The sequence below is a fragment of the Candida orthopsilosis genome (assembly GCF_000315875.1).
Source record: "Candida orthopsilosis Co 90-125, chromosome 2 draft sequence".
NCBI classification, from domain to species: domain Eukaryota; kingdom Fungi; phylum Ascomycota; class Pichiomycetes; order Serinales; family Debaryomycetaceae; genus Lodderomyces; species Lodderomyces orthopsilosis.
The window spans coordinates 412,106-435,945 of NC_018295.1; the positions used below are offsets into that span (position 1 = coordinate 412,106).

The 23,840-nt window shown below is 35.9% G+C and overlaps 16 protein-coding genes and 1 non-coding gene across 17 annotated transcripts; 10 read left to right on the plus strand and 7 right to left on the minus strand. All coding sequences in view use genetic code 12, as the record gives it.

Annotated features, from left to right (window-relative positions):
- Positions 1-1,270: 1,270 nt before the first annotated feature.
- On the plus strand, positions 1,271-2,899 carry CORT_0B01880 (Ula1 protein; the record flags this gene model as incomplete). Its single annotated transcript, XM_003867296.1, has 1 exon — positions 1,271-2,899. The coding sequence occupies one exon, from the start codon at positions 1,271-1,273 to the stop codon at positions 2,897-2,899; it is 1,629 nt and encodes a 542-aa protein (XP_003867344.1).
- Positions 2,900-2,967: 68 nt separating this feature from the next.
- CORT_0B01890 (Spb4 ATP-dependent RNA helicase) lies at positions 2,968-4,818 on the minus strand (the record flags this gene model as incomplete). Its single annotated transcript, XM_003867297.1, has 1 exon — positions 2,968-4,818. The coding sequence occupies one exon, from the start codon at positions 4,816-4,818 to the stop codon at positions 2,968-2,970; it is 1,851 nt and encodes a 616-aa protein (XP_003867345.1).
- Positions 4,819-4,865: 47 nt separating this feature from the next.
- Positions 4,866-6,272, plus strand: CORT_0B01900 (Deg1 protein; the record flags this gene model as incomplete). Its single annotated transcript, XM_003867298.1, has 1 exon — positions 4,866-6,272. One exon carries the CDS (start codon positions 4,866-4,868, stop codon positions 6,270-6,272), a length of 1,407 nt encoding a protein of 468 aa, XP_003867346.1.
- A 23-nt stretch (positions 6,273-6,295) lies between these two features.
- On the minus strand, positions 6,296-7,015 carry CORT_0B01910 (Vps22 ESCRT-II complex protein; the record flags this gene model as incomplete). The annotated part of the gene is made up of 1 exon (XM_003867299.1): positions 6,296-7,015. One exon carries the CDS (start codon positions 7,013-7,015, stop codon positions 6,296-6,298), a length of 720 nt encoding a protein of 239 aa, XP_003867347.1.
- A 706-nt stretch (positions 7,016-7,721) lies between these two features.
- Positions 7,722-9,716, plus strand: CORT_0B01920 (hypothetical protein; the record flags this gene model as incomplete). Its single annotated transcript, XM_003867300.1, has 1 exon — positions 7,722-9,716. One exon carries the CDS (start codon positions 7,722-7,724, stop codon positions 9,714-9,716), a length of 1,995 nt encoding a protein of 664 aa, XP_003867348.1.
- Positions 9,717-9,790: 74 nt separating this feature from the next.
- Positions 9,791-10,294, minus strand: CORT_0B01930 (Ctf8 kinetochore protein; the record flags this gene model as incomplete). The annotated part of the gene is made up of 1 exon (XM_003867301.1): positions 9,791-10,294. The coding sequence occupies one exon, from the start codon at positions 10,292-10,294 to the stop codon at positions 9,791-9,793; it is 504 nt and encodes a 167-aa protein (XP_003867349.1).
- Positions 10,295-11,002: 708 nt separating this feature from the next.
- On the plus strand, positions 11,003-11,503 carry CORT_0B01940 (hypothetical protein; the record flags this gene model as incomplete). The annotated part of the gene is made up of 1 exon (XM_003867302.1): positions 11,003-11,503. The coding sequence occupies one exon, from the start codon at positions 11,003-11,005 to the stop codon at positions 11,501-11,503; it is 501 nt and encodes a 166-aa protein (XP_003867350.1).
- A 246-nt stretch (positions 11,504-11,749) lies between these two features.
- On the plus strand, positions 11,750-12,100 carry CORT_0B01950 (hypothetical protein; the record flags this gene model as incomplete). Its single annotated transcript, XM_003867303.1, has 1 exon — positions 11,750-12,100. The coding sequence occupies one exon, from the start codon at positions 11,750-11,752 to the stop codon at positions 12,098-12,100; it is 351 nt and encodes a 116-aa protein (XP_003867351.1).
- Positions 12,101-14,138: 2,038 nt separating this feature from the next.
- On the plus strand, positions 14,139-15,614 carry CORT_0B01960 (hypothetical protein; the record flags this gene model as incomplete). Its single annotated transcript, XM_003867304.1, has 1 exon — positions 14,139-15,614. One exon carries the CDS (start codon positions 14,139-14,141, stop codon positions 15,612-15,614), a length of 1,476 nt encoding a protein of 491 aa, XP_003867352.1.
- A 192-nt stretch (positions 15,615-15,806) lies between these two features.
- Positions 15,807-16,619, plus strand: CORT_0B01970 (Bud23 methyltransferase; the record flags this gene model as incomplete). Its single annotated transcript, XM_003867305.1, has 1 exon — positions 15,807-16,619. The coding sequence occupies one exon, from the start codon at positions 15,807-15,809 to the stop codon at positions 16,617-16,619; it is 813 nt and encodes a 270-aa protein (XP_003867353.1).
- Positions 16,620-16,823: 204 nt separating this feature from the next.
- On the plus strand, positions 16,824-17,412 carry CORT_0B01980 (hypothetical protein; the record flags this gene model as incomplete). The annotated part of the gene is made up of 2 exons (XM_003867306.1): positions 16,824-16,905; positions 16,970-17,412. The coding sequence occupies 2 exons, from the start codon at positions 16,824-16,826 to the stop codon at positions 17,410-17,412; spliced, it is 525 nt and encodes a 174-aa protein (XP_003867354.1).
- Positions 17,413-17,472: 60 nt separating this feature from the next.
- On the minus strand, positions 17,473-17,763 carry CORT_0B01990 (hypothetical protein; the record flags this gene model as incomplete). Its single annotated transcript, XM_003867307.1, has 1 exon — positions 17,473-17,763. The coding sequence occupies one exon, from the start codon at positions 17,761-17,763 to the stop codon at positions 17,473-17,475; it is 291 nt and encodes a 96-aa protein (XP_003867355.1).
- Positions 17,764-18,250: 487 nt separating this feature from the next.
- CORT_0B02000 (hypothetical protein) lies at positions 18,251-18,529 on the plus strand (the record flags this gene model as incomplete). The annotated part of the gene is made up of 1 exon (XM_003867308.1): positions 18,251-18,529. One exon carries the CDS (start codon positions 18,251-18,253, stop codon positions 18,527-18,529), a length of 279 nt encoding a protein of 92 aa, XP_003867356.1.
- Positions 18,530-18,532: 3 nt separating this feature from the next.
- CORT_0B02010 (Ccw14 mannoprotein) lies at positions 18,533-19,588 on the minus strand (the record flags this gene model as incomplete). Its single annotated transcript, XM_003867309.1, has 1 exon — positions 18,533-19,588. The coding sequence occupies one exon, from the start codon at positions 19,586-19,588 to the stop codon at positions 18,533-18,535; it is 1,056 nt and encodes a 351-aa protein (XP_003867357.1).
- A 519-nt stretch (positions 19,589-20,107) lies between these two features.
- CORT_0B02020 (vacuole biogenesis protein) lies at positions 20,108-20,713 on the plus strand (the record flags this gene model as incomplete). The annotated part of the gene is made up of 1 exon (XM_003867310.1): positions 20,108-20,713. The coding sequence occupies one exon, from the start codon at positions 20,108-20,110 to the stop codon at positions 20,711-20,713; it is 606 nt and encodes a 201-aa protein (XP_003867358.1).
- Positions 20,714-20,945: 232 nt separating this feature from the next.
- On the minus strand, positions 20,946-21,050 carry CORT_0_Gln(CTG)_18. The gene has a single exon. It is a non-coding gene (tRNA).
- Positions 21,051-21,365: 315 nt separating this feature from the next.
- Positions 21,366-22,844, minus strand: CORT_0B02030 (hypothetical protein; the record flags this gene model as incomplete). The annotated part of the gene is made up of 1 exon (XM_003867311.1): positions 21,366-22,844. The coding sequence occupies one exon, from the start codon at positions 22,842-22,844 to the stop codon at positions 21,366-21,368; it is 1,479 nt and encodes a 492-aa protein (XP_003867359.1).
- Positions 22,845-23,840: the final 996 nt, after the last annotated feature.

Genomic DNA, 23,840 nt, shown 5'->3' on the forward strand with positions numbered 1-23,840 from the left:
TTTTAATTTAAATTTTCTTTTTTTAGTACGCCCCATAACATACGGAGAGAGAGAGAGAAAGAGAAAGAGACAAAGCACACATGGTAACACAAACGAGTGAGTATACAGCCAATAGCCGTAAAGATAGTAATAATTGGTAGTGGTTATATAAAGGAGAAAGAAGTTATCATAAGGACAATTGTAGTATACCTTTCTTTGTTATAATGCTCTTCATCTACAGCAAACGACCAATAGGAATTGGTACATCGTCTTTGAGGGCATTTTTGACTATACTTACTGGAGATATTGCAATTGGTCCTACACCTTTGTTGCTCTTTGGAAAAAAGAAAAGAAATTGCATAAATTAATCACAGTATATACTTTCTTTTCGTAGAACACGTTTTTCTTCTGATTTCTCTACGTGGCGTATTCCTTTTAGTCTCGGTTATATTACTCCGTGTGCACGTGCTACAGTTTTGTTTTCCATCTTGCTTATATGTAGTACTAAAAGCTTTTCAGAAATATTGCACGACTTTATTTTTGTCACGTGAATGAGCACTTCGGTTTTGTAACTCATGCAATAAACTCATTGACGCCTATTGTTCATAGACCACTTTTAATAGGGTGTGCAGTAACAGTAATATGAGTAAATTAGTCGTAGAGACAAGTCCGAAGACAATATCTCTTTCGAATGAAACGATTTCAATTACTTTTTGCTAGTTTCGCTTTAAGGTTATTGATACATTTTTAAAACTGTGTATCATTAAATGAAGAGATTAACAGAGCATATGATATATGGAATAAGATTTACAGTTTTACAAAAGAGAACCCTTTTTAGTAATTAAAAGTATAGGTCTGTCTATTTTTCATGTAGTATTTTTTGGAATCTTCTGCTTCTGCATTCACAAGACTTCCTTTAAATCTCCCAATTTGGTCTAAATATTTCCAAAATGGGAATGTTGCATATCCGTATGAGGTGAGGGAAATGGAAAGAGCGAGTTTGGTAGTTAATTTAATATAACCGTAGCCAATTTTGTAACATTTATATGGCGCTAATTTTCTAATCCCCAAATACATTCACAGCACAGAGAGCTATTATAAAACAGCCAACAAAATATAAGAACTAAAATCTCAACAAGTCAATCATACAACTACCCATACATAAATTCTTTCTCCAAACAATCTAAAAAGGAGTAGTTACATTTTATAACACGTCAATCACACTTAATATATATAACCCGATATTTGCCTTGGAAACAATTACTCACTACTTCATTTTTGACGAAGAGATATGTCAAGCACGCAAATGACAGTCGATAAAGAAGCACAATACGATAGACAATTACGATTATGGGCTACTTCAGGACAGCTGAATTTGGAAAATAGCCACATAGCTTTAATCAATGTTAGTGCCACAGGGTGTGAAGTATTGAAGAATTTAATATTACCCGGGATTGGAAAATATACCATTATTGACGATAGAATAGTAACTCATGAGCATCTATCGTCAAACTTTTTTCTCAAATTGAAGGATCTGGGCAAGAAATTGGCTCATTGTGTCAAGACAAATTTAAATGAATTGAATGCCGATGTCGAAGGTTTTGCAATTGAGAAATCACTTGAGCAAATATTGGAATATGATATTGAATGCAAATTTTGGGATCAATTTCACTGTGTTATTGTTAGTAACTATACTCCTAAATTGAAAAATTTGATTGATATACTTTGGGACAAACATATTCCATTGCTTGTGGTTAATACAGTGGGATTCTATGGTTCATTAAACTTGATTGCAAATGAAACTACCGTGATTGAAACCCATGATCCTTCAAAATTATTTGATTTAAGAATTGATCAGCCATGGCCAGAATTGCAACAATATGCTGATTCGTTCCAATTAGATGAATTAAATGATCAAGATCATGCACATGTTCCATATATTGTCATTTTTATCAAAGCATTGCAATTTTGGAAACTTAATCATAATGGTCAACCGCCATCTACTTATCATGAAAAGAAGTCATTCAAGAGTTTAATTGAATCGATGTCAAGAAATATCAATTTGGAAACGAATTTCATTGAAGCTTTACAATCATGTCATCGAGCTTTTCAAAAAACGGAGTTGCCTCAAAGTATAAAAGCTCTAGTTGAATCTATAGATTCTAAACCAATTGATGTGAAAACGTCCATTTTCTGGATTTATATTGCTGCATTGAGAGATTTCCTAAAATTGAATAATAATATCCTTCCTTTGCCTGGAAAACTACCCGATATGGCATCAGATACTAAAAACTATACAACATTATCACGACTTTACCGTAAAAAGGCACTCCAAGATCAACAACTTTTCACAGAACAAGTTTACAATATACTAGATCAAATTGGTAGACCGCGAGAGTCAGTTACCACTGAATCAATAGCTACATTTTGCAAAAACACACATTTATTATTCGTCACTACAGGATCAAAAAATCTAATTAATGACTCACTATTGGCTAATCTTAACTCGTCATGTAATTTCACAGACAATGGAGAAAGCACCGCCCCTACTACCGAATCAGATATGATTTCCATCTATGTGGCAATTTTGAGTTTCAATGCATACATCGAACAATACAAAGTGCCACCAACAATTGATGATTTCCATGAATTTATCTCCGTATATCGATCTAAGGTATTGAAATCGAATGCAGCTACATCCACAACAACACCAAGATCACAAATTCAACCTTCAACATTGGATGTTTTCAAGGAAATTCTAATGCATAATTCAACCAATTATCCAAATTTGAGTAGTTTAATGGGTGGTGTTGCCAGTCAAGAGATTTTGAAATTGACTACGGCTCAATACATACCTTTGGATAATTTATTCATAATTGATGGGATTAAATCAAGTAGTGAGCGATTTAAAATACAGTAAATCTACATGAATATATGCTGCATGCTAACAAATACAGTGAATTTAACGTAGCTACTTTTTTCCTCCCTCTATAAATCATCAAATGAACCTTGCATGGTTTGATTCTTTGCCTTTTTCGATTGACGAATTAAATCTTTCCAATCCTGTTGTGTTTGTTCCTCTTGTTCCTCATCATTTTCCATCAATTGCTTTTCAATTGCTTCACGTTTCCGTTTCATTTTTGCTTTCCGTTCTTGTTTAGTTTCCTTGTGATCGGTCTTGCTTGACCAAGCTTCATTTTTGATTTTTAATTCTTTACGCTTTTTAGCATTGGCGATTTTCAATTCCTTATCTCTTTGTAAATTCTCCACTCTTGATTTTTCTTGCAATTTGTCGGCATATGCATAAGTATCCATATCAATAGGTTCACCCAACCAACCGTCTTGTGGCATAAGTGCATTATCAATATATTTCGTCTCTGGCATCTTGGGTAATCTCAACAATCCATACATTTTTGCAATTGCTAAGTAATCCAATGTAGCTAATCGGAATATCAGACTAGCAATATGTTTAGAATAATATCGAATGAATCCAACATATGACTTTACGGCTAATTCATGGCGAGCCCTATCTCCAAGCATATATTTGCGAAGTCGTTTTTGAAAGGAATCGTGATTTGTAGTTGTCGACTCTGGTGAATCGATTTTGGTCATAAATACATTCTTGACTTCCATGAAACCAATGTAATCTTCTTCTTGTGTTCCATCATTCAACATGACAATAGCTCTTCCAGCTCTATTGGCTCTTCCTGTACGTCCACACCGGTGTAAGAATACACTTGGGTCAGTCGGCGGATCTAATTGCACAACTAAATCAACTTCGGGTACATCGATACCCCGGGCAGCAACATCAGTAGTCATTAGGACATACTTGGTATTGGGCTCGTTTCCATTGATGAATTTCTCCAATGTATTTAATCTAGCTTTAGTATTCAATTGTCCATGTAATGAGAAGAATTGTAGATTTGAATCACCATCAACCAACTTGGTAAAAATTTGATAAAAGTGCTTGACAGATGTACATGTAGGAAAGTATACAATTACTTTCTTGAAATCGTAGTCTCGTAATATCGTCAACAAGGTAGTAACCTTATACTCTGGTTGTAACAACATATACGACAACTGTAGCGAAGTGGGAGCATTTTGTTGTTCACCTAGAAAATTCTTTGTCTTGACTTGAACTTTAACTGGGTTATTCATCCCCGTCTTAAAAATTGCATCACCCGCTGATGAAACTGTTGCTGAAAACAATCCAGTTCTTCGTTGTTTAGGTAATTTCTTTAAAATATTGACAACATCCATTTCAAATGAGAAATCCAAAAGCTTATCTGCTTCATCCAAGATGACAATTTCCAAACTTGATGTTTTCACGATTGGTGATGTGGTTAAGAAATCCAATAATCGACCAGGTGTAGCTATCAATATCTGAGGTTGATTTTCTTGAAACTTTTCTAGATCTTCACGCACGTTACCCAATGACCCAACCAATAACTGTGTCTTGATCTGTGGGGTTAGCTCTTCGGGTAAATACTCCAATACTCGATCAAATACCATTTGAATTTGTTTAGCCAATTCTCTAGTTGGCGATATGACAATACTCAAAATATGATTTCGTTTTAATGGTTCTAATTTTCCGTCTTCATCGGGTGTGTATAGTCTCTTTGATACCCTTTCCAATACTGGTATAGCAAAAGCTAGGGTTTTACCTGATCCAGTCACAGCTTCAACAATGACATCTTTATTCCCACAAAGCAAGGGAATGGTGGATGCTTGGACTGGCGTCATTGATGGGTAGCCTAATGATAGTAGAGCGTCTTTTAACCATGGATATAGATCGTATCTTAAGTTCTCCCATGCAAGGGAACCTGCTTGTGATTTCATAGTAGGTGGTAGTGGGTTAAATGATTGAGATGACTTGAATTTTGGAGATGAGATATGTTTTTGAAAAGTTGCAAATGAAAAAAATGAAAAATCATCTCTCGGGCTTAAACCAACGAAGCGCTAAGTTTATGTTCAGGGGAATATCCATTCCATGGTTTATGAAAAGGTCTTATAGGAATATTACTACTACTGCACCAATGACACAAGCTATAGATTACACATCATGGTCTAAGGAAGATTTAATTGCTAAGATCTCCGAGTTGGAACAAAAGACTGCACCAACAACATCCCCCACATGCACAGCTCCTAAACCAGAGATCAGACAGAAACTGAAAAAACAGAAACAGTTTGACTGGAGTAGACACAATTTCCGTTTCATTGCATTACGATTTGCATATTTAGGTTGGAATTATAATGGTCTCGCATACCAATTCGAGCCAACACCATTGCCCACAGTTGAAGAAACAATATTGAAAACATTATCCAAAATAAAGCTTATTCCTGAACCTATAGATCAAGTAGATTTTTCAAGGTGTGGAAGAACTGATAAAGGAGTAAGTGCAATGAATCAAGTGGTTTCCATCAAGCTTCGATCAAATTTATCCCCAGAAGAACAACAAGATTCAACCAATGATGACAAAGAGATTGACTATTTGACAATAATAAATGCCAATTTACCAAGTGATATTAAAGTACATTCTATATGTCTACATCCTCCACCTGATTTTGATGCTAGATTCAGTTGTAAAAATCGTCATTATCGTTACTTGTTTAAAGCTTCAAATTTAGATATTGAAGCTATGAATAAAGCAGCTGGGTATTATCAAGGACAACATGATTTTCGCAATTTTTGTAAATTGGATGGATCAAAACAAATAACCAATTTCGAACGATTCATTTATAGTTCGAAAATCATTCATTTGGAGAATGACTTGTTCTGTTTTGATTTAATTGGTACCGCTTTCCTTTGGCATCAAGTACGATGCATGGTTGCAATTTTGTTCCTAGTAGGACAGCACCTAGAAAAGCCAGAAATTGTAACTGATCTAATGGATATTACCAAGTACCCTACAAAACCACAATATGAAATGGCCAATGATATACCACTTGTATTGTATGATTGTGAATTCCCTCCTATGGATTGGAAACAATTTGACAACGAATACAAATTCAACCGAATCATGAATGGGTTCAAGGGGATGTGTTATGATTTGAATATTAGAACGAAGATGCTGAGTATTATGGAAGATCTTGTATTCAAAGATCAACCAAAGGCAACTGCTCCAGCGATCAATACAGTGCCTCTTGGTGATGGAGTAGGACGTTCTTTTGCTAAATATACTCCATTGGAAAATCGAGAACGAACAGATAGTTATGAGATTATTAATGCTCGATGGATGGCAAAGAAAGAAGGTAAAAGAAACACCACCAAAGAAGTTCAGATAGATGAATAGAAATAGTTCAAATAGGTTTGCTTTTAATGAGATATCCAAGATGGTTCCCAATACTGCCATTCGTCTTCGCCTTGTTCGTCAACCCATAATATCCCATTCATAATCATTTCATCAATCACATTCTTGATTCTAATTTTATCCCAACCATAATTATCTCTAATTAATCCCATCGTAACATATCCACCCATAAAACCACATAATTCATAAATCTTCAATTGGTCATTAGATAGATTCTCGATTGAAGAAAATTTTAACCACGATTCATTATTGATCACGATTAGTTCATAGTTTTTACCCATGGAATTTAAAATGGTTATTGCTTGTTCTATATGTTTGGTAGATATGTCTATTGTCAAATCCGATGAATTGTCAGTCAAAATTGATTGTAATTCTCGTATTGCGATTAGTCCGCCATTCAAGTCTCGAGTCTCTTGACATATTTCAACAATCTTTACAGACAATCCAGTAATAAAATTACTTCCACCATGTTTATTACCATTGCTCTTGGATTTGGAGTTGGAATATATTAGTAGATCCAATGGATCCATTCCAATCAGTTGTGAAATTTGATTGAATTTAGATCGAAATTCAGCATTACTTTTGATTTCATTACTATGATCATTGACAAAATTGATTAAAGCAGATCGGAAAACTTGTAATTGAGTTGAAAGCTGTTCTGAATGTTGTTGATTTAAACGTTGTCCTAGTTGTTGGTATGCATCTCTATCTGACAGTGGATCCATTTGTGAGGTATTCGATTAGTAGATGAGAGCCAGTTGTTACATTGTTCTGTTTTCGGTATATTTTTATTTTTTGTTTTCTCCGATGTTAATTGTCCCACCACAGTTCACACACAGTTTTTGTATATCGGAGTTAAGCAGTTTTCGAAGAACATTCTTTCAGAGATGTGATTACCACTCGAGTTTGATTGATATCAGCAGAATCAAAGTTTAAGCTTGGATGTATATACTTCTATACTACATCTGCTAAGGTATGATTTTTGATACTCGGTTAAATAAGATTAAGTTGGGGTAAAGAGTGGAGGGGCAATGCATAAAATGGATAATGGGCGGCTAATTTATCTTTAAAGGGGAATCGAGTCAACGCCCCACACGTAAATACACACTGGTAGCCTTCTCTCTCATATTGGGTTTCTATGCATCTACGTCTATATCCATTCCATTTAATAGGTTCCTATTGTCTTTTAACATTATCCAAAACTTTCTTCAACGGTTTTTGTTTTTGTTTGGTTCTAGAAATACCAATAATTTTACCAAAAGATAAAGTGGAGGTATACAAAAAAATCATAAGCGGATTTATGAAATTTTCAATTTCAATCAACAAATATTATCCTTTCTTTTAAAGAACACTTTTCTTTCATAAAGGAGAGTTATAGACAAGCACGGGTCCATACTACCTTCATCACCACACACAAGCTCTACTACAATCATGACTCCAGCGCCTAAACCGGTGGATAAGAAATATAACCCACCACCTCCACGTGAAGTCAAAGTCAGATTTGGTAAAGGTGTCACTGGTACACTTTCCATTCCTCATGCTATGGATTCAGATAACCCATTTGAACAAGATTTGGCTCCTGTAACCCATAAAGCGGCTCTTATTTTACATGGTCAAGGTGGACACAGAAATTATTGTTATCAAAAACATTTGGCCCATCGATTAGCTAAAGATTTGGGTATTTTCAGTTTAAGAATCGATTTTAGAGGATGTGGGGATTCAGCTGATAATGAAAATAAGTTAGAAGGAAGAACTTTGACTCAAGACGTTGAAGATATCCAGGCTGCTGCTGAATTCGTTCAAAATGGGAAATTGAATGGATTAGGTATGGATTTAACTTTGAGTTCAATTATTGCTCATTCAAGAGGTGGGGTTGCCATGTTCCTTTGGGCTATGAAGCAAGATGAGTTATTGAAAAAAGGCGACCCAAGAGCAATTGTTGTGCCTAACTTAGTCAATTGTGCTGCTAGATATAGTTCAGTTACTGTGTTGGATAGATATAGTGATTTTGGCAAACTTGATTATATGCCAAATGTACCTAATTTCAGATATGGTAAATATGTTCCATCAGACTTATCAGCAAGGGAAATCATAACATTATCGAAACCTGATTTTAGTGATTTGAGTTCATTATCACGTGATTTTGCCGTTTTGAGTGTTTATGGATTAGAAGATCAAATCATTCCCAAGTACGATTCAGCAAATTTTGCCAATGCTTTGAATAGGGGACCTAAATCACATGTATTGAAGTTGATCCCCGATGCAGATCATAATTTCTATGGTCACAACAAGATTGAGCCAGATGACCATTTCCATGATGTTAATCCTCTTAATTTACCATTGAAAGGAGGTAGAGTCAACTTTAATTATCTTGTTGTTGACTACATCATTGAATACCTTTCACCTGAGGAAGAGTTAGACCGTTTCTTACAAGCAACTAAAGTGGTGGGTAAAGTTCCTCGTTGGAAACATGTTGAAGGAGTAAGCAATTTTAGAGATATTGGTGGATGGAGAATTCTCAAACCAACCTTTGAATTAAGTAAAGGAGCAGGGGGGTCATCTAATAATAGCGGGTTAAATTATTATGTTAAGCCGAACTTGGCATTCAGGTGTGCAAACATTGCTGGTATGACTGAAAACGGTATTCAACAACTTAATAAACTTGGTATTAAAGCAGTATTTGATTTACGTTCTGATGGAGAAGTAGCAAAAGATGGATACCCACAAGGATTGGAGAAATATGGTATCAAGAGAATTCATGCACCTGTATACTCCAATGACGATTATTCCCCACAAGCAATTGCCATGAGATATACCAATTTAATGACTTCATGGTCAACTTATGTTCATGTTTATGAAGATATGTTGGAATTTGGAATTGAATCGTTTAAAATCATTTTTCAATACATTTTACATGAAAATCAACCATTCTTGTTCCATTGTACTGCAGGTAAAGATCGTACCGGTGTTTTAGGAATGTTGTTTTTGTTATTGGCTGGTGTTGATAAACATACCATTGGTAAAGAATATGAATTGACAACTGTTGGATTAAAGCCGGATCATCCTATCCTTAAAAGTAAATTTATTGAAACAGTGGCCAAATTAAAAGAGAAAATAAGTGATAATACTGACAGTGCTACGTCAGCTGAAGATATTGAAAAATTGATTTCTCGCGGTAGAAGTAATTGGAACCTTGAAGAAGAAGGTTTCAATAATTTGATTAGTTCTCGTTATGAAGCAATGTTGGCCACAATCGCCTTGTTCAACGATACGTATGGAAACATCGTTCGTTATATGAATGAGAAGTTGGGTTTCAATCATGATGAAATAAGACAAATTTATGAAAACATTGTCCTTGTTGATTCTGATTATAATGGCTTTGATATTAGTACACATGTTCAATGGGACCATCGTTCTAAGTTCTGAAAACATTAAGTTTCATAGTTTGTACTTTATTTGACAAATAGATCTATATAACTATAAACCTTTTTATTTGTTCTCTACATAATTGGTAATGGACGTTGTTTGAATATCATTTTAGCTCTTACGATATCAACCATTTGAATCTCTTGCTCCTCCTCCTCATCCATATCCACATCACCATGCCCATTTCGAGCCTCCTGCTTTAACGGCACCTTCAACACACCTAATGGAACATCCAATTTAGCGACATTACCAATTAATCGTTGACTTTTGCCAATAAATAACGTCACCCTCAGATCATCTTTCTCATCAAATTGTAAATGGCCAAATTTGACTGCATCATAGATACCATCGACAGTGATAAAGTTCTTCATCTTCTCTTGATCTAGAGGCAGTAATTGGTTCAATGGTATATCAGGTTTGGTATGAGGTAGATTTAATTCACCTTGAATTTCTAGTAGGGCAAGTCCATAAGGTGTGGTGATTAGATTCGATGGTCCTTTCGATGAGGAGCTACTAACGGTTTGATCTTGTGATAGTAGCTGCTGAACTGCCGAACAGTTTATCTTAGCTGTAGGCATTTTGGTGTTCTATTTGGGTGCAAGATGTAATGATCGACGTGAAATGAAAAGTTGGAAAAAGGCGCGTCTAATAAAATTAATCAACAACAATTCCACACAATCTGTTGTTCACTTTAACGTTGGCACTCTAATCAAATGACGTAACAGAGCTAGCATACATCTAGAGGACAAACTGCTGCACGAGCGCAACTTTGTTGTATTGCCTCATATGTAACAGGATGGTTAGTTCCGCATGACTTGAGTATGCATCAAAGTACGGGATGTTTTAACGGAGTTGGGTCATCTAAAGCGAATCTTGAAGTGCAAATTGGAATCTGGTGATGAAACGAGAGGGAGAACCAATTAATAAAGATTGATCATTACTTGGGTCATTTGTCAGCATCATGGCTGACTTTTTACTGAAACTTGAAACAAATGCATCTTAGGGTTATAACATTTAAGGACGGAATTTTTTAAAACGTAATTTAGTCTCATCATTTGCATGAAATCCCCACTTTCCTTCATTGACTCCTTCGCAGAAACAACCCACATTTCTGGTTAAAGTTTTAGAGTTTATTCGCTTGATTCCGATATTTCCATACAATGTGTATTTCATTTTGGTAGATCTTTCTCTCTATTTAGGCGGCACCCACGATTTGCATGAATTAGTCCAATTTTCCGCTTAATGGTAGCAAATACGTTATAAAGAGATCCAATGTGCCTTGTTAAATGAATAATATGTTGGTTGAAGTGTTAAACTACAATTCAATTATGTCTGCTCAGATTCCCCAAACTCAGAAGGCCATAGTGGTTGACTACGCCAACGCACCCTTGCAATACAAAGACATTCCTGTTCCTCAAATTAAATCCAATGAGATTTTAGTTAACATCAAATATTCAGGTGTTTGTCATAGTGACTATCACGCATGGAGAAACGATTGGCACGAAAAATTTTTAAAGCATCCTCTTGTTCTTGGTCATGAAGGTGCTGGTATTGTTGTAGGCATCGGAAAAAACGTACGTGGATGGGAAATTGGTGATTATGCTGGAGTAAAATTACTCAATTCTACTTGTTTAACTTGTAATTATTGTCAACAAGGACGTGAAACTGCCTGCAAATTCCAAACTTTGAATGGAGTTAACGCAGATGGTACATTTCAACAGTACTGTGCTACTGATGCCATTCAAGCAGCTAGATTACCCAAGACGATTGATTTGAAATCGGTGTGACCTATTTTGTGTGCTGGAATTACTGTGTATACTGGTTTAAAAGCATCAGAAGCTAAACCAGGACAATGGGTGGTCATTTCTGGTGCCGCTGGGGGTTTGGGTTCGTTAGCAGTTCAATATGCTAAATGTTTAGGATTACGAGTAATTGGAATTGATGGAGGCCAAGCAAAGGCACAATTTGTTAAAGAATTGGGAGCCGAGGCATTTGTCGACTTCACTGAAGTGGAAGATATTGCTAAAGAGATTATGGAAATTACTAATGGTGGTGCTCAAGCTGCATTAAATGTAACCAGTTCAGAAGCAGCCATCCAACAAAGTGTATCATACGTTAAACCTTATGGTACTGTAATCTTGATTGGTTTACCTCCTCAAGCTAAACTTCATCTTGATGTTATGAGTACTGTGCTTGGTCAAGTAACTGTTAGAGGTTCATACGTGGGAACTAGATGGGATACTACTGAAGCTGTTGATTTTTTTGCTAGAGGATTGATCAAATGTCCCATTAAGGTGGTGAGAATGACCGAAGTAGGAAGAGTATTTCAAGAAATGAGTGAGGGAAAAATATTAGGTAGATATGTTCTTGATATGTCAAATTGATGTAAACTACGACGAATGGCTTGACTCAGTGGCAGATGTTGTATAGGTAAATTGTTAAACTTATCACAGGGAGATTGTATCTAAGTCTTTGTAGCTCGATTTTCTCTAGTGACGAGTATTTAGTGAGAGCAGAATAAGGGAAAATCAATCAGTTTGTGACAATGGTCAACTGAATCGTTATTAAGTCCACACCAGTAGTAAGTATGTGAAAAGTTGCATTATACCTCTTGCAATTTAACCCTCTATACATTAAATCCGACCTTCCTAATTGTCTTTGTGTTTGTTTGAGCGTTACAAAATCTTACCATGACATATAGCATATTACATTGCCGCATTAGGAAATATAATGTTTGACCCAACAAAAAGTCTCTTCTCAAACAGTATATTACAGAGAAGTGACTCAAGCTACTTTGATAGAGTTATAATTTAGTCTGGGTTAGTGAAGATGATGGGAGCCATTTGCTCAAAACGTAGATGTCAAAATTTCAATCTTGAAAATTTTTCTTAGGCATTTAGAGTTAAAAAAAACGTTTGATACACGAGATGGCCCGCTTTTGAGAAAAAGATACAATAGTTTATTGGGTAGGTATAATGGTTAGGAGAAATACATATGTTTAAACAATAAGGTTTTAGCAGCGACTAATGACGAAACGAATCTTTTCAATAAGAAAAAACGGTTTTAGTGGGGCAAGGAGGTGGGGGAAATCGTAGCTGGCGACGCCAAAAAGAGCATTCCTTTAATGTCTAAGGGCAAAAACACTAATTGGCCCTCTTTATGGTTGTAGTAATCCCCTGATTTGCAAAGCCCGTTTTAGTTTATCACCACTCATAACCCTCTCGATAAATCCGGGCAACTTCTCAAGTACATGAATTACTAAAAAGAAGCAAAAGTATGCACACTCTTTTGCCATAGTTACTTAAAAAATCAATGCGTTTTCCTTCAATGGTATGAGAGGGTGCTATTGTAGCCTCGTTTCAACGGTATATGTGTCAAGCCTAGTGAGAAAAAAGGTGCGGTACGGAAAATACTGATTTCGACTGTTCATAGAAGTATCCGTTTATCGGAAAAATTTCCCGTTCTCACTCTCTCTCCTATTGTCTTGTGTATGTCTCTTTGTCACTTGTATGGCATTTCGATTCAGTTTAAATTGTTGCATAAAAAGAAATTGATTTTGTGATTTATTAAACACTTTCCTAATTAGGCATGGTCATAAGCAATACAAAAACCCTGGGAAACAATACACAATCAGCATAATAAAATTTTAGAATAGTAGCGCAGGTTTATCATACTTGAAACATAATCAAGCCCAACAAATTCCAACCACTCGGGATTGGTTTAGTCTACTTTTCAGAAGTGATTATAGTGAACTAATATCGAAAATCATGTGATCTTCTCTGCTTAAACCAAGCGCTTCATCTTAAATGGATCGACACCGTTTCAGATCTCGTCAGCTAGATAACGAATCTTCCTTTATCGCAGAACAAAAGTATTAATTGTCTTTTCTGTTCGGTTTGCAACTACAATAAACCCCGAAAGTCCACGAATGGCAGGTTGTAGCTACACTTAAATACTGTTTATTGACTCTTTTCTTTTTGCAAGAACAGAGAACAGAGTACGTTTTGCATTAAAGCCGCTTTTCCAACTATTGTTTATTACTGGTCTTTATTGTTCTTTTGCATATTGTTATTGTTTCTTGTGTATATGTACAATGTATTAAAGTTTCTTAATTTGGTTATAGGTGCGGATATAGCAATAATATATATCAACAAAAAATTTAACAATCACTCACTCATCAACCATTCCGCTTCATGCAGAGGCTTTTGACGTTAATATCTACCTTCAGAGCCGTCCCTTAAATACAACGGTTTAGTACATTCCTTATAAAGATATAAAGTTTCACCCCCAAACTTTACTACTTTTCATTTCTTTTCTACTACTTTCATACCCCATTGCTGTTTACCTACTACGCTTCATACACTCGTTCGTACTTTGCCAGAGTATCTTTGAACCGTTTTATCTACATTATTCCTGCCACAAATGACGGTTAATATTCATGTATACACGCCCATATATGGGGTCATGCAATTACTTTCATATCAAAACAACTACCCCCATCCTGCCACTGGATCCAAGATCCTATCAGCTCAGGCAAGAAATCTACTAGGGCACAAGATTCCCCAAGTATTGGTTGATTTCTCAGCCGAGTCACAATTCAATTTATTTGGTGATTATGCCATGCCTAGCGATTTAGGGCCCTCGATTTTGTTTACTGTTTTATACACCATAATTGCCGTTATGCACATTGCATTATTTAGTATTAATTTTTCACGAGGGCATTATTTTTGGCCAGGTATTGGATTTATTTTTTATTCCATTTGTCGTATTATTGGTTTCGGTCTTCGAGTTCAATGGACTCATGACATTACTCAAACTGCAGTTGGTATTTCAAGTGAAGTGTTTTTAATTTTGCCCCAGGTTTTATTGACTAGTTTTAATTTGATTTTGGCACAACGGATCTTCACTTGGAGACATCCTGTTGGTGGTTCGAGAAAATTGTTTTGGGGATTTATGCTTGCTTTGTATGCTGTTGTTGCTGGTGTTATTGCGATGACTATTGTTGCTGCTGCAGGTTTACAGATTTATTTGTTGGGAGAACCAAATTATCATCGGTATGTCAAGGTGATTCAAGCCTCATCGATCTTGATTATTCTTTATTCATTGACATCCATATCTTTACTTGGATTAGCATTTTTCTTCAAGCCAACTAGAAAGGATGAAAATTTGTATACTTATCAACCATGGTGGATCAAATCATTTAATCCATTTTATTTTGTTAAAAAGGGAGAACCACAAGAGGCAGGAGCTAGTTTCTTGAAAAGAAATCATAATCATCGTTATGCTATTAGAGTTATTGCTGCTACGCATCATCATTATAAAACAGTCAAAGGGTTGAGTAATGAACGTGGTGATTTGGCCCATAATGTATCAATGATGATTCTTGCTGTAACGACATTGATTATATTTTTATCATCGGTGTTGAGATCAGTTGTTTGTTTCCAAGCAAGAAGCAAGTATGATCGTTCAGCCGTTGGTTCACCAGCAATGATGTATGTCTTTTGGGGTGCTTTGGAAATCATTGTCAATTTAATATATTTGATTGGAAGAGTTGATTTAAGATTCTACAGACCTGACAGATTACCCAAATCAGTGAGACAAATTGTTACTGCTGAACAGTCGTTATACCCATCTGAAATCGAAAGTGGAGATGAAGCAAACTCTTATGGTGAAGGAAAAGACGATTCGCGTGATGATTCGACTATTGGTGATGGAGAATATGAAGACGGGTTGGATGACTTTAATTTTGGAAGCACTAAACCAAACTCATCTGAGTTTGATGATGATGATGATTCTGAAGGATTCGACTTTACTGGAAATCGCAAAACTGATCTCAAGACAAGAGCACCGTATCCACATCATGAAAAGTCAGATATTGAATCTGAGTTCCATTTCTAGGTATATTACTAGGCATTTACTTTTCTCGTTGTATAGGCATATCAATATAAAATACCATGACTTTGATCTATTGTAACCTCTAATTCCATTTTGCACACTTGGTTGCGCTTTCCCATCGCAGATAAAAAAAAGTTACACCAACTACACACATTACTCCTCAACTCAAGTCCACCACTACTTTAACCCCCAACAATGTCAAGACCAGAGGAGCTTGCTCCACCAGAAGTGTTCTACAATGATTCAGAATCATTCAAATATACATCATCAACACGTGTGCAACATATCCAAGCCAAAATGACCTTGCGTGCGTTAGAACTTCTCAATTTGGAAAAAGATGCACCACAATTTATACTTGATTTAGGTTGTGGTTCAGGATTATCAGGAGAAATCTTAACCGAAGAAGGATATGACTGGGTGGGGATGGATATATCCCCAAGTATGTTGGCAACAGGACTAGATCGAGACGTTGAAGGAGATTTATTTCTTGCCGATTTAGGTAATGGAATACCATTCCGTGCTGGGACTTTCGATGCTGCGATATCCATATCAGCAATTCAATGGCTATGTAATGCCGATTCAGCCAATGTCGATCCCAAAAAGAGACTATTACTATTCTTCAATACCCTATACGCATCCTTAAAACGAGGTGGTAAATTTGTGGCTCAATTCTATCCCATGAATGATTCACAAACTGAAAGTATAATGAGCGCGGCAAAATTAGCTGGTTTTGGAGGTGGGCTAATAATAGATGATCCAGAACTGAAGCGTCACAAGAAGTATTATTTGGTTTTAACTGCTGGTTTAGCCGAACGTAATATAAATTTAGCAGGTGCTGAAATGGAAGCTCCTGATGAAAAGAATCTGAGATTGAACAGGAAAAAGAGGAAGTTGATGGAGACTAGAAAAGAATATATCAATAGAAAGAAGGAGACCATGAGAAAGAGGGGTCGTATGGTTGCTGAAGATTCTAAATTCACTGGTCGTAAGAGAAAATCACGTTTTTAAGGCGAGATAGGGATATCGTGTATATTAATTTAACGGGAATAAGGAAACATCATATACGAAAAGTTGTTGTAGTGCCGTAGAATGATTGATATGTCTAGACAAATGTATCGTCTGTTGGTTCAAAGAGTGAAGTGAAAAAATCAGAAAAAAAAAATTTACCATACAACCAAACAATCTCTACATCAACAAATCAATAGCACACCCATGTTTGGATCCATATCTCGATCGCTAGGTATAAATGCCTGCCGCATAGTACCATCAAGATCATTCCACTACTTGAGGAAACGTATGTGTGAATACACCACATCCCATAACTCGTACAAAATGATGTACTAACTTAGCTTCTTTAGCATTACCTACCGTTTACGAACCACTCCCTTCAAAAAGAAATGGAGAAAACGTAATGACATACATCCACAAGCATCTCCTTTCCAAGCATGATCCAACAGGTAAAAGACGTGAATTACTAAACTACGAAACAGGATTACGAGCAGGTGATATAATCAAAGTAACGTATTTGGATCGATCAGATGTCACTGGAAGAATCATTGCCATCAAAAGAGGACAGCGTAATTTAGGATCGAATATCTTACTCAGAACCAAATTGAACCGTGTTGGATCAGAAATTAGGATTCCTGTTTATAATCCAAACATTAGAAATATTGAAGTGCTTTATAAACCAAAGACTTACATGCCTAGAGCTGCTCATTATTATATTAGAGAATCAAGAAGAGATGTTGATGATGTTGAAGCTTTTGTAAGGCGTCAAAATGGAGAAAAGAAGAAACATTAAGGTGAGCGAGCTAGTTTCATGTAAATAGGTGATTTCAAAAAGATATATATCGTTGGTTTCTTATTGTAGCAAGCTATTTAGTCTATTTGTAAGTTCAGAACTAAATTTATCTCTAAAAGACGGGCTCAATTCTTGCATCATTGCTTCAAATGTCTCATAATGGCGAGTTGAGATGGGTGATATCTGAGACCACCCGCGTAAATCAACAGTTGCTTTTACCACATCCCCTTCAACTGTGGTTAGTTCAACCTGTTTGGGCTCTTTTCCGAGATATAATACGCATGTAGGAAAGAAAGATCGGTATTCTTGATAGATTGAACTTAATTCATGTTGTTGTTGACTCGAATCCATTTGTTGTGGAGACTAAAGAAGAAGTTGTGAAAATTGACTCGCTCAGAAAAATATCAGAGAACCAAATATATAAAAGTCAGTTCAATTTTAAGGTCACAACTGCCTTTCAACCAACATGACAAACACTAACGGTAAAGAGTATCAGGTGATAAATCATTATCAAAGAAAATCTGTAGTCACAACTGATTCCCAATGTCCCATGTTAAAATATGTCAACATCAGGCGCCCAGAAACGTGCTCCATTAAAGGTTAATCTACGCTTTATATTCACTGGTAAATCCTTCAAAAGTTAACAATCATCGATCTGAATAAGGGCTAAATGTCAACTCTTTAATACAAAGGGTGAATCTGCGATTGATGTTAAGGAAGAAAGAAGAAGAAGAAGTAAAAAAGTGTGAAAAAATTTTCTGCGAAAGAAATTCTTTTGTAGAGTTGATCTCGCGACATTCAACTATTCCACTTTTCAACTAAACATTTTAATTCAATCATGGCCAATGAATTGACTAGCACAGTCCCATGTGAGAAATATATTGGAGCAAATTTCCATGTCTCAGTAACTGATTCAAGGATACTTGAGGGTATTTTGACTGTAATTGATCCATTTGGAAACTTGTTATTATCTAATGTTTATGAAACCTCAACGGATAAGTTTGACAAGACAAAATTGCATGTTAGAGAAATTGGATTGGTTAGTGTTCCAAGGGAAACTATAGTGAATATCAAAGTTGATTCAAAGACGTATAAAAATATATTTGGAAAGAGCTAATATTCAAAATGGAGATGTTTTGCGATTAGTCTTCTTGATTCGTTTAGACTCAAGTTTTGGTATGCTTGGTGTACTTTGGTGATGATTATTTTCGGAAGCTAGTGATGAGTATTCGAGCGGTGTTTCTGGATGAACTTCTTGTGGAGCAATTACAACAGATGAAGGAAGCCCCACAAGCTTTTCGTTCTCTCCCGCAGGCAATTCTTTATTGAGATCCGATTTTTCAACGAGCTTCCTAGTTTCATAAATTGGAGTCTGGCTTTGCTTGTGCTTATCAACAGGTCCCCTTACCACGACACGCCTTATCTTACCTGCATTCGATGGATCACGCAATTGTTTGGGGACATTTATTGGACGACGAACAACAATAAACCGTCCAAGTCTATCTAATGCATCCATCTCTTCCCATTCTAATGGTCTCTCTGGATCGTATGAATCGGTAAAGTCGTCATCATACTCATCGAACCAAGGATCAAAGTCAGATACGGGTTGTGTTGCTGGTCTAGGTCTAAGCATTGGTGATGGAGTGTGTAAGTCATCTAATTGATGCTGTGGTCTTCTAGTAGGGCCATCTTGTGTTAGTGGCTCATCTGGTGGTTGCTGCAAATCGGGAGTGTGCGGAGTCGGAGGTGACACGGGTGGATTGTGATGATCTATAATTCGATGAGTTGGGGTAGGCCCAGTATCAACTACTCTGCTTCTGGTTGGTTCTGGACGATATACGGGCTCGTGCATCATTGGTAAGTTCTTTTCATAATCAGGTGGTGGCCAAGCAGCTGGTGGTGGATAAAGATTTGTTAATGTTGGTTTACCATGTTCCAAACAAGTACCAAGAAAATGATCTCTGGCACTATTGAAGTTTCCAAATGGACAAATATCGATTAAGCAACCAACTATTTCATCTTCTTTGATACAAACACAGGATAATTGTGATAAACCACGTCCACAGTTTCGAGAAACTTCAGCAATGCAACTTAAAAAGCATGCAGGGGGTAATGAGTTGGCACATTGAATCAAAATAAGAAGAAATGATAATCTGGTGACATTAATGATTGACATCTGTGGTGGCGGTGGTGACAAGAATTGTAATCATTGTGTTGTAAATTGTGTTGCAAAAGTTTATTGAAAGAATATTATTATATAATTTTAATATATATCCCCACAAATGTACTTGTTAAACCATGTGATAATTGAGTCTATGCAAGTAGGGTTTCGCTAGTACCATTGATGTCCATGATAGAACTCTACTCTACTAACAATCTACACAATGCACATATATAGAATCAACTCGTACCCGATATAAACCTGCTTCACATGTAAAAAAACAGAAATGGAAATAGAAATAGTAAAAGAGATCTGCAACTTGACCGATCAATCGACGCGAAAAAAAAAATCTTTCTGTCTATCTGTCTCTGTCTCTGTCTCTTTTGTGGGTTTCTAGAATATCAAATCAAACATAGCCACTTTACAACGAATCAAAGTCCTACCAATTGATGGAAGACAGTGAGAAATAGATATAGGCTCAATACTACAAGGAATCAAACAGACAGCGTCCCACTGTATATATATATATATACCATGCAAGGAAGTTATCATAACAATGGTTTACCACGACCATACTACATGAAACCATCATCAAAAAAGAAACATTCCCCATATAACAATCTCAAAGAACCAATAATCTTTTTCAACAACCCAAGAAGAAAGATAGTTGGTTATATTTTCATGTTTCTAATAATTGGAACTTTGATGTGGTGGGTTTCGCAAGATTTAAAAGACAAACCTGAATTGGAATATGAAGTTGTGCCAGCTGATCAATACTCATCGTCGTCATCTTCGTCTTCTAACAAACACAATTTAGATAATGATAATCACAATTTGGATAACATGGTTAAAGGGGTAGATTCAAAAGCTGATACTGAAAAGGATAATCTAGATTTAGCTGAAAATTTGGCAGCTGGATCTAAAGGTGAAAAGGGGTTGGGAGTAGCTGAAGCTCCCAAAGGTGGTATTGCCAATGAAGCACCTTTAGTAGGTAATAATGAAGATCAAATTGTTGGTAATGGAAAAGGTGGTAGCCAGCAACAAAATAGATTAGTGGGGCAACCACCATCAAAGCAAGAGGCAAAAAATGAAAAGTCAAACGAAAGGATAGTTCAACAGATACTTCAAGATACTCAGTAAGTTTAATTTATGAGATTTATATATATAAGCGCAATCATGTAAAATTTAATAATTATTTCATTTGTAGATCTTCTTATGCAACATTGATATCTTTCGTTAGTTAGTATCAATAAATGGTCAATCACTGCAACGGAATAGAAATTCAGGATTGAAAGACCATGTCCAACTCCCAAAAAAAGGACGGTCCAAAATGGGTGTATTTGATGAAAAAAAAAAAGAGCAAAAATAAACTAGGACCAAGCGAGATTCGAACTCACGTTACTAGAAAATTCTGTACTTCAAACCGAAGCTCAAAGGCATCAGAATCTAGGGTGATGCCAGGCTACACCATTGGTCCCTTCCAGGGCGAGATCGACCAGCAGCCACTAATTGTCACTGCAATCACCACTACGCCATAGGCTATGTCAGAAAATTTTGAGTGCCTATGTGACATGCAACTTTGAATACTTAGTCACGTGTAAACAATCTTAAACTAATATAATAGACGGTGTTTAGGGTTAAATCTCATCAGATTAAGAGTAAAGTGATCAACTGTGCTTGCCTCAGCCTAATGAAGACTCCATATTGTACGCAGAGTTTACATGAAGTGAATCGGTGCCTTTGAAACCTAACTTTCTAGAATAAATTATACCACTTTGCAATGAACTGAACTCTAGCTAACAACACATTTGTCATTCCCTCTAAACTCATGATACCTCTCCTTACTTCGATCTTTCAACTTCTCTTTAACTTCAATAGGGAAATATTTCTTCATAATTTGCATAGCTTCCAAATCCAAATTACCAGAATCTGCATCCAATATAGCATCTTTTCTTCGACAAAATGGACAATCATTCCTATCACGTTCTTTCATCTTGACTAAGCACCGTACACAAAACAAATGTCCGCATGATAGACGTATGGGTTTATATGCAATATTTGTACATATGGGGCATGAATAATCATCTAATTGAGGTATGAGTTGTAGGACTGAAGTTTGCATTATATAACAAACTGAATGAGCTAGTGATTTACCACTGACAAATATGTGGTCTGATGATACAAGTTTTGGGTAGATTTCCTGTATGCCTAATGATGTTTGTTTATCGAACTTTTTCAATATTTTCCGTAATGCTTCAGTGTTTATTGTTTGAAATTGAAGCATCTTTAGTAGATGAAAATTCATTTGAACAAATTCATTATAAGTTTCAACACTTTGTTTCTTTTTGAAATGTGTGAGGATGCCTGTCTTGTTGACATTGGTTAAAAACTCAGTAAGATGTTTTTCAATTTGGTCACTATCTCTCTGCTCATAATCAAGTTCATTGTATTTAAAGTAGACTTCGGAATCGAGGTAAATTTTGAACAACTCACGCCATTTGTAAAGTTCTGATGTCTTGTCCTTCATGGTTGATACTGCTTGGGCAACACGTTGTACTTCTTTGATAATTTTCAGTTCTTCTTCTTTTCTCAAAGAATCCAATGCTTCTAGCTCCTCCTCCAACATTTTAAAAAATTTACTATCTGAGTTCAACATAATGTAAATCTCTCGCCTTTTATGATCATCATCCAATACTAATTTATCCAACTTATTAACAACGCCACTTCCGCTACAATTGTTACCTTCACTTGCCAACAATGGAGGTGAGGTATGAGGTGATTGAGGAGATATTGGAGGAGAAAGTGATCCTTCCCGACTTGAAACAACTTTCAACTCACCTTCATCTTCAGTCAATTCAATAATCTTTTCCTCATCTGCTTCACTTTCATCTTCATTCAATAATCCTTCTATTTTCTCCTTGATTTCATGACAAATTTGATTGATTTTATCACTTGATAGTTCTTCATGACTAAAATCTAACGTAATCTTCAACATCGGTTTGATCGTATGACTATCAGGCGATGGTTTAGTTAAAGTGTACTCCGCAATGACGGGATTCAGTGGACTTGTGGTCGATTCATCATCACCAATATCAACGACTTTATCATTGAGTATAAGCTTTAGCTTGTTTTTTTCTAAACCAAGAAATTGTAACTCATCAACTACTTTATTGATGGTTTTCTTTAATGCTTTGTATTTGATTGCTGCTTCTACCCATTCTTCAGGTATATCTTCTGCCAAAGTTCGTTCTAATGTCTTTGCAAACTTCATTGTGTGTGGGTAGATTTATCTCATCTATAGTGTCCAGTAAAAGAACGGTTTTGAAAGTTATATCATAAGTAAGATGCACAAAAGTTTTATTATTATCGATAGCTAAGAGGGTATGCTGAAGTAGAAATAATAAACTTTTCTTGTGGGGTGGAGAATAGGTATCTAGAATATCATCAGATTTTTATATTATTTTTTTCGTATCTCTTCTCTTCTCAGTGCCCTTTGTTTGTTGTTGCTCGTAATTTCATCTTTGTTTAAATTTAGACGACATATGGCCTACGGTGAGTGGCTCATACACGTGGTACAAAAATAGAATTAAAATTACAATATGTGCTTGTAAAATACGGAACCTACTCACCTCCACTTCTCTTAGGGTCTGAAGCTTCGAGAACGATGACTTAAGCGAGCGCTTTGGTATCTGTCAAAAAAACTAGATCTAAAGATTATATAATTGCCAAGATTTTGTTAGAATCCATTGTTTATAGGTGTGAAAAATAGAATCTGTATACATCTATGATCGATTTCTTGATACATAGAGATAGTTATCAAATGGTTTATTTTGTTGGAAGATATTACAATTAGTACTAGGGCTTATGTCCACGAATCACATTTTTGGCAGTTTACGTTTCCCATAAAAAATTCTGGATGTATTTTATTTTTTGAAAATTTTGGTTGGATATTGATGCAAATTAATGCCAGCCAATTTTCTCTATATGAACACAATGAAAACTCTCCAGTTTAAAGCTTCAGACCAAAGAGCGCAGCCCACAAAACTTGTAATATAGGCACTTGGAACTCTCCAAGTTTCACCACGTATGCTACACACAAACTAATTCATCCACACACTGCAATAACTTCTTTTTTTCCTTCATTAAATAGACGCCAGCACGAAGACCAACGAACAAATCGCACAATCTTAGATAGCCACCATGCTGGTTCTATAAAAATGGTCACATGATTTCTTTTACATCAATCAGAAAAAAACCAGATTAAAAC